This window comes from Nematolebias whitei, chromosome 3 (genome assembly GCF_014905685.2).
Source record: "Nematolebias whitei isolate Nwh7 chromosome 3, NemWhi1, whole genome shotgun sequence".
Lineage (NCBI taxonomy): Eukaryota > Metazoa > Chordata > Actinopteri > Cyprinodontiformes > Rivulidae > Nematolebias > Nematolebias whitei.
In genome coordinates, this window is record NC_056500.1 from 12,096,724 (window position 1) to 12,110,446 (window position 13,723).

Sequence of the window (13,723 nt, forward strand, 5' to 3'; positions counted from 1 at the left end):
TAAATATTAATAATAATTTGATATTTTAATTTCTTAAAATCACACCTACTGGCTGGAAACGCCCCCTCCAACAGGTTTGAAGTGGGCCATGGACCACAAGTTGATAATCGCAGCTTTAGCAGGTTTTGCGTCTCCATAGTTATTTTATTTAGTGTGCAAAGAGGCAGAAACGACTCTTTTGATCACAAAGGTTGCAAACACCTGGTCTAAACCAAACTTAACTAGTTTAAAAACAAAACTGTTCTTTCACAGACATGGATTTTTGTAAGTGGAAACTAATTTCAAAACAAAACAGAAGTGTTTAAATATTTGGACCACATTTTTGCTGTAAAGCGAAACAATTGCCATTTTCAGTCTAGAAAGAAAGATGAAAAAAGTGAACCGATTAGCTGATTTCTCTCTAAATACCATGTTTTAGCCCAGTGTGTCCCAAAGTTGGGATTGGGGCGCCGCTGTGGGTCGTAAAACAACATTAAGGGGTTTTGATAGGATTTCCTGAAATCCAATAAAATATAAAGATTATTTCTAATAGCACATTTGTTGTAATTATTATACAAAACAGCAGTCATAATGGATTAAAAACATAATGTAATAATTGTTTGGGGTGTTTGTTCTCTTGTTTTTGGCTATTTAGCACCAACAATAACCAGCTGCTGGTGTTTTGTGGCTCAGAGCTCAACAAATTTAGAAATCACTGTTTTTTTTGTTGTTGTTTTTTTTACAAATATAACAAAAATAAATTTGACCCTCAGAGAAAAAAAAAAAGAGAGTATTATTTTAAAGAACATCAAACCAAGTACACATTTATGTCTCAATTCCTGCCTCTTAAAGTTTTTTTTCTCTGGGAGTGGCGTGAGCCCAGATTCCTACAGGAAAACGTTGATTTATTCATCCCATTTAACAAGCTAGCAACCTGGGAAGTAGAAAAACAGAACTTGAAAAGCAAAAAGCATAAAGCAAAGCTGTTGATATGGAGTAAAAATATGAAGCAATGCTAAGCGGTAAAGTGCAAACAAGTTCAATTTTAAAGTGAGAACAAACAACAACGGCACTTTAAGCAGAAAAGAAAACACTTGTATCGCTGATGATGTAACAACTAATTAAGCTTTCTTGAGCTGGACTTATTACTCAAAATTACTCAGGGAAAACTTGTTGCTCCCCAAAAATGCACACACACACACACACACACACACACACACACCCTCGCTGCTTTCCCCCCACCCATCCAAACCCACCACAGTAAGCCTCACCATTGTCTGCGGGTCGGGTCGAATGCTTTGTCCATCAGCGATCCTGGGTAAATCCGGAGCACCCCGCTGGGTGTTGCTATGTAACGGCGCACAATGTAGCAGTTGAGGCTACTCATTTCCATTAGTGTCATCCACTCATCCGTAACGTGACTGGTTGCCATAACCTCGTTCCTGACGGAGGACTACAGAGGGGGAAAGATGAAGGGACGGATGATGAGCGAGGACAACAAGGGGCCGAGGAGGTAGAAAGAAGAGCAAATAAAATTGGTGAAAGCACACGGAAATAATAATGAAGAAATACCAGAAAAGGTTTTGTTAGTTGCCAACTTATAAACGGGAAAAAAACAACAACTTTTCATCCATTTGCTGCTAGAATGAAATCTTCCTGTTAAAGTTGATTAGCCCCCAGTGTCCTGAAAAATCCCAGTCCAGGACCACTCTCAGACGAGCTTTAAGTTTGAAAGAGGTGATGAGGTCACTGGAGGGGGTCTTTAAGACGAGCCTGGGAATCTGTGCCGAGATTTTGGTTTGGAGTTCAATCTTTAACTCCCCCCAGGAAAGGAATGCAAACAGAATGCCAAAAACCCTAGTGGGGATTTGTTCCCTTCTTAAAGATGCAGAACACCTTTTCAGTTTTTTGGAACGTTGGCTGCGTCGTCAGAAGCCTGTAGACGTTAGTATTATCAGATTTGGTGAGTCATTTTGTAAAATTCTGTAAGGTGGAGTGCAGATATTGTGTTTGTGTTGTACAAAGTGACCTCAGGACAGGGAGTTTGCCACGTTTGTTTGATAAAACAAGAACTTAGTATTTATGACTGTATGTGCCTTCAGGCTGGTGATTTGCATTTGTGTGGGTTTAAAGGAGCTTGGAGTTGTGTACCTTGAGGCCCGGGTTGGCAATGAGCCTGGTGTTATCACTCAGATAGGCCGTGTAGTGCTCCACCATCCGCTTTGTTTCTGGCTGGCTGAGGTGCTCATAAGGGGAGGAGAAGCTTCCAGCTGACAGCATCACTGTGGGGAATTCTGGGAAACAAGACAGAAGAGGGACAAACGAACAGTAAAAATGATTTTTTTTTCCCAGATCAATGGCATTATGAATAAGATTTGCAGATTTTTTTGTGCTTTTCCTACCAACGGTGGCAAGCTGCTTGAAGTGCAGGCAGGAATTGGGCTGACCCAGCAGATCCAAGCGATGGTAGAGCAGCTTAGAGCTGGGAGCCGTGTTCAGGTTCTTCAGCTGCTTCACTGGGATCTCAGGCTGCACGTACACAATGCACAGGATGAAAGATGTGTCCTGGACCTGGAAGACACAAAGAGGAGAAATTAAAGAACGTATTAAAGGATGAAAAGGAATAAATATTTCTCTGTGGCTTATTTTAGGCAATAAAAACTCAGCATTTCCTGTTTCACGGGAGCTGCCATGTATTTTTAACCAGCGTCTAGCATTGTGGGGCTTTATGTTAACGCAGTGGTTCCCAATATGTCGAGTTCTGAGCAACAAAACAACAGCAGAAGTGACTGTTCGTTCCAAAACGAAAAGTGTTTAAATTTGTGCCTGTGTAAAAAAAAAACAGAAACACTTTACAGAGAGGCTGATAAGAAATGCTTCAATTAAATGTGATATTTCTGCTCCTGCCAAATGAAAAAAATACAAAAATGTCATAAAGCAGTCACTCAGTAGCAGCATATGTTGCCATCCTGTTGCCATTTATCCCTAAAAACTGACTTTTCTGGTTGTTTAAGGAAAAGCCAGTCAAGGGTTAAACTGGTTCTGGGTGTGGGGGTTTAATGGTTTTTATTATGATGACTAATTTAATGTGGTGGAGGTCAGGAGCATAAATCTTTACACTGGTTTTAGAGGGAAGTACAGTAATGATTAAGTGTTTTAGACTGAAAGGAAAAAGATGCAAAAGTAAATTAAACCGATACTTTTCCAAGCCCCACAATAGCCGTCGCTCCACTGACTGACAGAGATTGTTCAGCCTCAGATGTACAGGTTTATCTTTTACTTTAGTCCAGCTGGCAATAAATTAATTCAATAGTCTTTGAGGCCACCAACCAATTTCCAGGCATAGCTGACATTGTACGCCTCTTTGCTGTTGTCCCTGAGTCGGTTGGTGTGCCAGGACAGGGAGGAGTTAACCGGCACAGCAATAACCTGACTGCCCAAAGGAAGGCTGCAAGAAAAAAAAAAACATTATTAATCACATAACGCAGCAAACATGTACCCAGTTTATTATCATGTGTGCATCTCTGGCTGGAGGAATTCCAATGAAAAGCCGTTTTCTTTACTCGTCTAACAGATCGCGTCTTCTCTAACCTGAGGATGTTCTGTCGGACAGCAGGGAAGCCTGGGATATTCTCGTAGTGGATGATATCTGTGTGCAGCGGAGGCTCTGTCATCAGGTAGGGTCGGGTCAGCGACGGGTGCATCAAGGTGTAACCTGGGAAGACAAAAACCAACATTGTATATTTTCTGCTAGGGATGCACAATATTATCTGCATGGTATCGATATCGGCCAATATTAGCGATAAAGTTAAATATTAGACATCGGCCATTCCATCAAAATAACACAGATATGAAAGGTGCTGTCATAAATATATATAAATATATATATATATATATATGCTCAGCGTCAGTGACGCGAGGAGGAGCGAAAACAAAATCCTACAATACTTCAAATCTAATTAACCATCTCTAGAAATGTTAGAGTAAATGTCATGAATACGTTTGACATTAAACATAATCCAAGTTGAAGTGTTGCATCATTTTCAGCCCCTTTTGGGCATCTGCATTTGATTGCAGGCCAAAACTGACAAAGCATGCAAAATGATGTTGTATTTTAATTCCACAGCAGAGATAGTTATGTAGTCTCTGTAAGTAGGTCTAGGGAAAAAAAAATATTGGTATTGGTATCGGTTATCGACCAAATAAGTTTTAACACATTGGCATATCGGATGTCAACCTAAAATTCAACATTGTGCATCTCTACTTTCTGCTGCTTCTGCAATCCAAACACTAACAAAACACTACTGCACTTTTCACCTTTTGCTGAAATGTTATACTCTGGTATATAACTGGCAAACTCAAAGAACATTTTATATATTTAAGTTTAGATTTTAGTGGATGACAGGACTAATTCCAGAGGATGCTTTAATGTAAGTAGTGATACGATTTAAAATTTTAGACTATAAAATCTAAATGCTTTCCCCTAAAACCATGTGGAAAATCAAAAGTAAAACTTTTGAGAGTTAGACATTGTAAAATTTATATTGTAATAAACAATATTATCATACATCCGTTTCTTTTTTACACGCATCTAACAACTGCACTTGTAGCTTTTCTCCCCAAAGTTCACCTATGGGAGGCAGATTTATTCTACAAGAAATTGCTTTGAAGAATTTTATGGGCTTTAATGTTTAGAATGCATTATATTATTATGCATTAAATAGTAAAACTACTTTAAATAAGCTCTTCTGCTAGTGTGTGGTTTTCATTCTAGATGCCGTTTGGCTGCAGCATATCTTAACTAAACGGAAGCAGATGATTTAAACGCATGCTAACAGCTTTATTAGGAGCCATTTCTCTTTGTTTATTGAACTGTAGCTCTGGAAATTATGTCGCACTAATAAGCTCTACTTTAATGGTTTATATTTATTACAGTAATAACATCTTTGAAAAGCAGTTTGAGGCAAAGCATGCATGCAAACTTGTAAGAATCCACCTAGCATAATTTAATGTGAACTATTCCAGTCTTTTGGTTGAGTAAAAATAATTTGCTCAGTTATAATTTTCGTTTTCATTGTAGCTGGTTCATCTCCCTCCTGTCAAAGCTTCTACCTGCTTCACAATTTTTTTTAGTCTGAGCTCAACAGAAACTTGTTTACCCATTAAACTTCAACTTTTCCTTGTCCGTGGCACATAATGTGGGACCATTATGGTTCGAATAAGCAACGACCTTGTTTTATGACCTTGACGCTGGAGTGAAGAAGTGTACGTGACACTGTCTAGTAATGATGCATGTATGTATGAAGCTTTGGTAAATTACCCTGGTTGGATCAGAAGTTATGGGCAGGACAAGAGAAAGTTTAGACAGAGACTATACCGTAATACGTCCGCCTTTCAACGGGCGTATAAAAATGCACCTCCCTTCTCTACCCTCTAAACCAGGGGTCACCAACGCAGTGCCCGCGGACATCTGGTTGCCCGCGTGCACCTGGTCGCATGCAGGGACCTCTTGAGTTGCCCGTGAGGCATGTTCTAAAAATAGCACACATTGTCAAGGAGCACCACCTAAAGATGGCCATTAATTCTGTTTTTTAAATTTAAGAAAACAACATTTGCAAGGATATTATATATATATATATATATATATATATATATATATATATATATATATGAAATGAAAATAATTAATAAAAACTTTAAAAAGTAATAGTTTTACATATACAGTTCAGAATCAGTCCTGTCTGGGGTCAAAGTTCAGAATCCTGCGAAGATGAACTGGCATCTCTGCAGCGGCGCAGCTACAAGCTAGTTTTACCTCCCAGAGGGGAAAATGGCAGAAAAACATAAGAAAACATATTTTTTACAGTGACTGGGAGGAAGAGGTCTTTTACAGTTGTGAAAGTGTGTCTGTGTCTCATTAGTGGTTTGTGGCGACAACAAAACAACGTGGAGCGACACTTCACCAGCTACCATGTTAGCTTCAATGCTAACTACCCCCTGGTTTCTCACAACAGAGTTAAAGGCAGCTCTGAGCAAACAGCAGACAAGAAGCAATGATGAAATATGTGAAAAATAATTTCTTTAAAAAGAGTAAAAGATGCGATGATTAGTTAAAAATGCAGATCTGAGGATCAGTACTAATGTGACATGATTCATGTAAAAATGTCAGTTTTTTTACATTTGGTATCTGCAAGAATGAATTATACTGAAATGTTACAAACACAACAGTTAGCGCAAACAGGGCTTGATTGGAATATTTTATTATTAATAGGTTCTTTAAAATGTTACAAAAGTCGTTTATAGTAAAAAGCATATTTTGAATGAATGATACAAATGTGTTCATTCCTAAAAAAAAACTGTTAAGAAAATATAAAATGCACTGAATTTCAAATGTTACTGATGGAGATTAACAAAATAAATAGTGTTTAATGATTAAATATCAGTTTTCTAATAAGTCATCTATCATGTCCCCTGGTTGGGGACTGGAGCCCATCTCAGCTGCTTTAGGGTGAAGGCAAGGGACACCCAGGACAGGTCTCCAGTCCGTCACAGAGACACAGACAACGAGACAAACAACCATTTCAGTCACAGCTAGGGACAGTAGCATGGAAGAGCCCAAAAAGGATTCAAACTGAGGACTCAAGTTCTCGATTGAGAGTTCTAATCACTAGTTATCAATAATAATTTATCATATTTGCCATGCTAAATCCTTACTTGTAATCGTTGTGGGCAGTTTTAATAATACAGATCAGATCAGATGTGACCATGTAGTCATATATTCACATGTATGTAAATGTATTATTATTAATACTATAAATAAAGGTTAGCCGTGCAAATTTGCTTGGATCAAACAAGTAAGCCTTCAGTCTCACTGAAGTAGCCCTCAGTCTCAAAAAGGTTGGTGACCCCTGCGCTAAACCATCTCATCACAGCCCTTTATTTTTTTGTTTTTGATTTCCTGAACAAGTCATGTGTTTTCCACCCTGCCCACTAGTTTCACTTCTCATCCAAGTCAAATCTATGAGCTTTAAAGTGTCAAAAGTGAAGCTGAAATCTTCCTCAGCTGGAGCCAAAATAAACCAACACCTAACCCGAGAACAGCCTCTCATGTACTGTGGCAACACAGTTACGCTCAACAGGAACTAAGTGCCAAACAAACGTCAGTTCTGCCTTAAAAAATGTCAATTAGGCCCAACGGGATACTGGCTGTTTTAAAAGCAACAAAATAAAGTCTTTAATTCTACTCGGAAAATAAGAAGAAAATGGTTCGACTTCTATGCTGTTTTCCTGACTGATGCTTGCAGGTTCGTAGCCTCAGAAAATGTAACCATCGTGTCTTTATTATTCATTCTGCTGTGATTTATATCACTTGTTGTTTCTTTATGATAAGATGGACTTAAACATGAGTCAAGAAACTGTACTTTGCTGATCAGTACCTTTGTTGTCAATGAGGAAGGTGTATGAAGCCAGCGAGTCTTGATAATAGGTGACGTCCTCCAGTATGTAAGCGAGATTTACATCAACCCCGACTACGCCCAGCAGCATGTTACCAAAGTAACATGGCCGACTCACAGTCATGATGAACCCTGAAGAAAAACAAACAACTACTTGAGCTCAACTGTTTCAGTGAGGACAGTTTGACTGAGCAAACGATGGCACAGTTTTATTTATTTATTTTCATGCTTAAGATGAGAGTTCTGCGATGGAGTTAAACGCAAAGCAGTCTGCTCCTCAGATAAATAATGTTAAATTATTATTTTATATATGAATGTTTCTGTTCAGTGCCCTGAGATGACTTCTGCTATGACTTGGCGCTATATAAATAAACTGAATTGAATTATTTATTTATTTTGGAGCTAAAACAGAGCGGTCTGCTTGTTCACAATAAAACTGTGTGGCTGACTTTTATCTTGACACAATTATATGCTATTATATTATTATTATTATATGCTGTATACGCATAATATTAATATAAAAACAGAAGAATAAAACTTGCAGAGATGTGGAGGATGTATCAACATGCCACGTTTTGACCATGCCTAAAACACTACGAATTAATTTTACTTCTACTTGTGTCTCTAGTGGTTCATTTTAATGCAAAGCCAATCATCAAATGCTGTCAATAAACTAATTTATTCAAAATGCACTTCAATTTTGAAGGATAAAGACAGCTCAGATTTAAGTTTAATTTTGATCCACTCTCATCCACACCACTCACCGTCTCCCATGGGATCAGAGTAGGGCAGGCTGAAACGAGCCAGGTCAATCATGCGATTGGGCAGGTTGATGTAAAAACGGCCCACGGTCGTCTCCAGGTTGCTCAGCTGGTTCAGCACCATCATGCTGCCCTTTACCACCGGCATCAATGAAGCTCCGGTCGATCCAGGCAGCGATGCAGCGGAGAAGCGCTCTCGGTCGAACGTTCGATCGACGCCGTACTTCACTGAATTCTGCTCAGCGAGGTCTCTCAGGAAGGCCAGCTCCTTCAAACCTGTGACTCCCTCTGGAAGAAGGATGGCGTGGAACAGAAATGGAGTCAAATATCAGAGGAGAGTCAGCAGCGACGTTTAAGTTTTAACAAGGGAACATTTTAAAAAATAAAGCAGCAACTGATAGAAATATTCAGAGCTGTGAAAAAGTATTAGCCCCCTTACGGATTACTTTAGTTAGTTTTTTTCTTTTTGTCACTCAGCAAAAATAAAAACAACACAAAGATAACTTGATATAATACAAAAATTATTCCATTTTCGATTGAAAAACCTATCCAGACCAACTCAAAACCTCACACCTACAGTCAAACATGGTAGTGGTAGTGTGATGGTCTGGGGCTGTTTGGCTGTTTCTGGACCTGGATGACTTGCCGTGATTGATGAAACCATGAATTTTGCTTTTGACCATAAAATGCTGAAGGACAATGTCTGATCATCACTCCGTGACCTTAAGCTCAAGCTCACCTGGGTTCTGCAGCAGGACAACGATCTGAAGCCTAGCAGCTACATTCCTCCACAGATACATGAAAGATCCATCAACACTTACTGCAAATCATTGATTGCAGTTGTTGCTGCTAACGGTAGCTAACTATTAGGTTTGTTTCCTTAGTAAATTAAATTATCTGTTTAAAACTGTATTTTGTATTTAATCAGATCATCTTTGTTGGATGTTAACATTTGTTTGATGATCTGAATTGTGTAAATGCAAAAAAAACTAAGCAAAAACAGAAGAAATCTATAAGAGGATGACTATTTTTTTTCCAACACAGTACCTATAAAAAAGACAAATCAGCTCTTAAGTAAAGAGTGCACAATTCTAACTGAATATAAGTCAACCTACAACTCACATTCCTCTGCAGCTGTAAACACAACAAAATTATCTCCAAATAGGGTCTGAATTGAACGAAAAGTTTATTATTAGAATAACTCCTCACAGAAAGCCTGCATGGTTAAATACAAAGAGCTTGGTTTAGATCGGTTTAAAACAAATGATGTAGATAAATTCCCCCAAATCTGCACTGCATCAGAGGTTTTTCACACATTGAGGTCGTGACTCCTGTTAATGACTGATGATCTCTATAAGCTTGACTTGAATGCTCCTGCCAAGCTCAGCTGTCATCTATCACACCCTGAGATCACGGCCTAAATAAATCCCCCGTTACTTAAACACACAAATACAAAAGAGACAGTAATGCACTCTTCAGATTTTATCTTTGTAGTCATCATGAGGTCATTTAGAAAGATGGAAAGGTGGATAGATGGATGGCAGCCCCTACAGCTGTCACCTGGAACATTTGGCATCCTATAACCCGTTGGGAAGGACAGAGGAGAATGTCTGCCGGCGTCCAATCACTGAACGGATTAAAGTAGAATCCCTTTATAATGCCAAAGCTCTGCTTGTTAGGTCACCACCACGGGCCTCATACAGGAGGCCGCGTCACCGTGGGTGGCAACGTCAAACGGACTCAAAGAGAAACTTCTGCTGACGGTTCAAAGGTGGAGTCAGCAGCAACACCTGCAGTTCTTGCTTCAAAGGTGCTGGATCCAGGCAAACCGGGTTTTCAAAACATAGTTTGAATTTTGAAAGGTCCAACACATTTAGCATTAAGGGTGAGGCAAAATACATTATGTTCCCTTGTGGCTGAATAATCATGAAGACTGTGTTTGTTTGAAACCTGCAGAATGTACGTGCACACATGCATGCATGCAGACACACACACACACACACAAGTTTGTCATTCTATTGTTACAGGGAATCGTTACATTTCTATAGTATAACCCTGACCCTAACCCTAAATTTAACTATTACTAGTACAGACATAACCCCAACCTAAACTCATGTTGCACCTTAGGCCTAAACTTGGGTCCTAACCCCAAAATGATGTTCTGCCCCATTAGGACTGAGCTTTCGTCCCCAGTGGTGTAGTCTACGTGATACTCTGGTATACGGAGTATACCAACTAGAAAAGCTTAAGAATTTCAGTATACCCACTTAAAATTGCCCATCGATGCATAACATATCATTAGGCACGTGTCATTGATACGTTAAACGGCAGTTAATCGCTTCCGTAACAATCTATCAGTATGCAGCGCATTGCTTTGATAATGTTTTATAAATTCTTTAACGTTTTTAATACAAAGCTAACCGTTGTAAAAAGTTTGTTGTACATTTATTCAAATATAAGCACCAGAGAAATTTGGAAATATTCAATATGCTTAAAAATCTAAATAAATTGACGATTACATTGTACTAACCAGTGTACTTTGGTTTCTAAGCACAGTATACCCACTACAAAAATGTAGACTACACCACTGTTCGTCCCCAAAAGGACTACCAGTCCTCACAAGGTAGGTGATTATACCAGAAAAGGTTCTAAAAGGGTAACAAAAACCAGGGTACAAACACACACACACACATACACATACAAACACAGATCATGTCTTGCAGTGGGAGGGGACTGCTGATCTCTTTGGACAATCAGCACTTCACATTTGGCAGGAGCAGAAAACAGAATGCAGCAAATAAGACTCCCCCACCCATAGAAGGCCTTTCAGCATTGTGCAACAGCCATCAGCAACAAAACATTTTTTTAAATATTTTAAATATGCAATGCTAATAAACTCAGAAACCGGAAGATTTCTGCATCCTTTTCATCATCTCTCTTTAAAGAGCCATGGTCCTCTGTCAGTCACACGCCGAGGGAGCAGCACGCTCTTTGAAGTCTCTCTCTCCCTTCTCTTAGATGTCCCTCATTTCCATTCTCCGCTGCAAAAATAATTTGTATTAATGGTGGACTAATGCATGCACAGAAGGAGAGGGTGAATGTGCGCCACGGAGGGAGGTGGGTTTAAAGGAAGCAGATGGAAAGAAAGACAACGAAAGAGGAAAAGAAAGACGAACATACACACACAGCCTTCAGAGGTTTCAGAACACCTCAACAACCTTCAGTCTTCTCTTAAGCATAAAAACAGAATATTTAACAAGATTTCAAACAAAAAAACAACTCCCAGCAGAACAGAAAACAAGTGAAGCAATAGATTCCAACGCACGTAATGACAAGAACATAAATATCTTGTTCTGTAAATGAAAAAATAAATTCTGCACTGGTGATGAATTTACAAACATTACAGGATTTCATGGTTGGATTTTATTTTAATCCAAAGATATAAAATTTAACCAAGAAAAGCGGCTGATGTAAATCCACTTTGGAGTGCTGGAATATGTTTAGTGAATAAACGTTTAGGTTTTCAAAGCAATGTCAACTTGCTATAAAAAACAAACAAAAAAACAACATTATGTTGTTTTTTCAAAAAATGCAGAGTTGTGATTTACACTATTGTTTTCTTGTTTAAATAAATAAAAAGTGTATTATTATTAAGAAATAATACTAAATATAGTTTATTATGTATGCTTTTCAAACTAAAACTACTTGAGCATGCTCTCAGGTATATGAACCACTCCTCTATATTAAAACTCAGCATGTTCAGGACATTTGGACATTTGTAACTTTTACACTTTTTAAATAAACTTTATCTGCAGTTGTTTGTTTTATAGAAATACATTAAGAACTCGTTAAATTCTTCAAACACTGGTCTGAAATCTATTTCAGCATAATAACTTCAGTTTTTTTTTTGCTTTTAGCTACTGGTTTTAGCTACTGGTTTAGGATTGGTTATTGACATATGCAGATCAAGAAGGTCAACAATGCAATGAAATGTTCAGGACGAGAAGAACCATTTCGACTCGCCAAAAAAACAACAAGAAATATCAAAATATGCAACAAAAACACAAAAACAAGGCGCCAAATGTGAAAAAGAAATACATCTACAGCAGCATGGTTCTATTAGTAGTGTGGTTCTGTTGGCAGTGAGGTTCTCTTAGCAACATGATCCCGTTAGCACCATGGTACTGTTCGCAGAGTGGTTCTGTTAGCAGTGTGGTTCTGTTAGCGGTGTGGTCTTGTTAGAAGTGCGGTCCCGTTAGCAGCATGATGATGATAATGACCGCAGCAATGGACAATGATTGTCCTCCAGAACCGGGTCCGACAGACACAGAACATCCAAGTTTTCTCAGCGGAACCGAACTGTTCCGTAGAGTTCGGTCCGTGCAGGCAGATGGAGGATCATGGAGACGGCCGCCATGTCAAGCCGGAGCCTGGGCCCGAGACTGGAAGGGGGCCGGGAACTGAACCACGGTGGCACAATGGCAAGTCAGTGACACACAAAACTTCAAAAAGTGTGTCGTGGTCATACCTGTAGCGTGGGTGTCCAGTGTAGGTGCAAAAAAAATTCAAACAAAAGCAACAGGAACCAAAAATAATAATAAAGAGCGAGTCGAAGCGGATCTCTCACCAGTGCTGCCATTCTGTTTTGCTGGTGTTGGATATTAGCACCTGTTTTCCTAATTTTAGCTTTTGTTGCGTTTCAACTTTTAATTATTCAGTTTCAGCTCCTTCAGCAAATGTCAGCACTCTGAACTGGCACTGCACTTTTGTGGAAAATGTAATTTCTTTAAACTAGAAATTGGACATTTCCGATTCTCCACCTTCAAAATATAAATATATATTTTTTTTAATTTAACAATTTTTTAACACTAAAAACAAATAAAACTGGTAACAAGTTTATGGTAACCATTTCATGTAGGACCTACCGTTCATGAGAGCATAAGTGAGGATCATGACAGAGTTGTTGAGGTGTCGGTTCTCCTCTCTGACCACGCTGAGAGTGGATCTCTTCTCCAGTTCTGACGAATCTCGGGATGTAACACCAGACGACAGGTAGATAATAACCATGTCTGTAGCTGAGAGAGGACAAAACATTTTATTTATATATGAGCCAGAATAATGAGTGCTCATGATAATCACGCTCTATTAAAGACCAATGAGCTGGACTGGATCTTTAAAAACATTCTCAGGCAACAGAACAAGCCCCGAGTTCCACAGAACTGTTTGAGTTCGTCTTACTGCTGCTCTGTTTGATGATGCTGCTAGTGTTGCGAAGCAGCTGGAAAGCCTTCTGGAAGCCAGCTGCGTGCTGGGTGGCTCCACTGGAGACCTTGATGTTGGAGATGAAGGTGCTCATCTTCCTCTTAGTCTCACTGGTGGCTGGAGACAGCAGACTCTTATAGCACTGGTCCAAAGAACAGGAGCGAACGGTTTCTGCCACAGACAAGATGGAGATCTGGGGGGGGGGGCGGCGGGCACCAGAGAGACTAAGAGGAAGATGAGCACCTTCATCTCCAACATCAAGGTCTC

At 39.2% G+C, this 13,723-nt stretch overlaps 1 protein-coding gene across 1 annotated transcript in view; it reads right to left on the reverse strand.

Annotated features, from left to right (window-relative positions):
• Positions 1-13,723, reverse strand: part of cachd1 (cache domain containing 1) — a 99,377-nt gene that overhangs the window by 16,920 nt on the left and 68,734 nt on the right. Inside the window, exons 7-15 of the mRNA XM_037698005.1 lie at positions 13,433-13,649; positions 13,120-13,269; positions 8,198-8,482; positions 7,416-7,565; positions 3,571-3,694; positions 3,310-3,427; positions 2,382-2,550; positions 2,131-2,273; positions 1,251-1,432 (exon numbers count right to left, since the gene is read on the reverse strand). Coding sequence (XP_037553933.1) covers positions 1,251-1,432; positions 2,131-2,273; positions 2,382-2,550; positions 3,310-3,427; positions 3,571-3,694; positions 7,416-7,565; positions 8,198-8,482; positions 13,120-13,269; positions 13,433-13,649 — 1,538 coding nt within the window. The remainder of the gene's footprint in view (positions 1-1,250; positions 1,433-2,130; positions 2,274-2,381; positions 2,551-3,309; positions 3,428-3,570; positions 3,695-7,415; positions 7,566-8,197; positions 8,483-13,119; positions 13,270-13,432; positions 13,650-13,723) is intronic.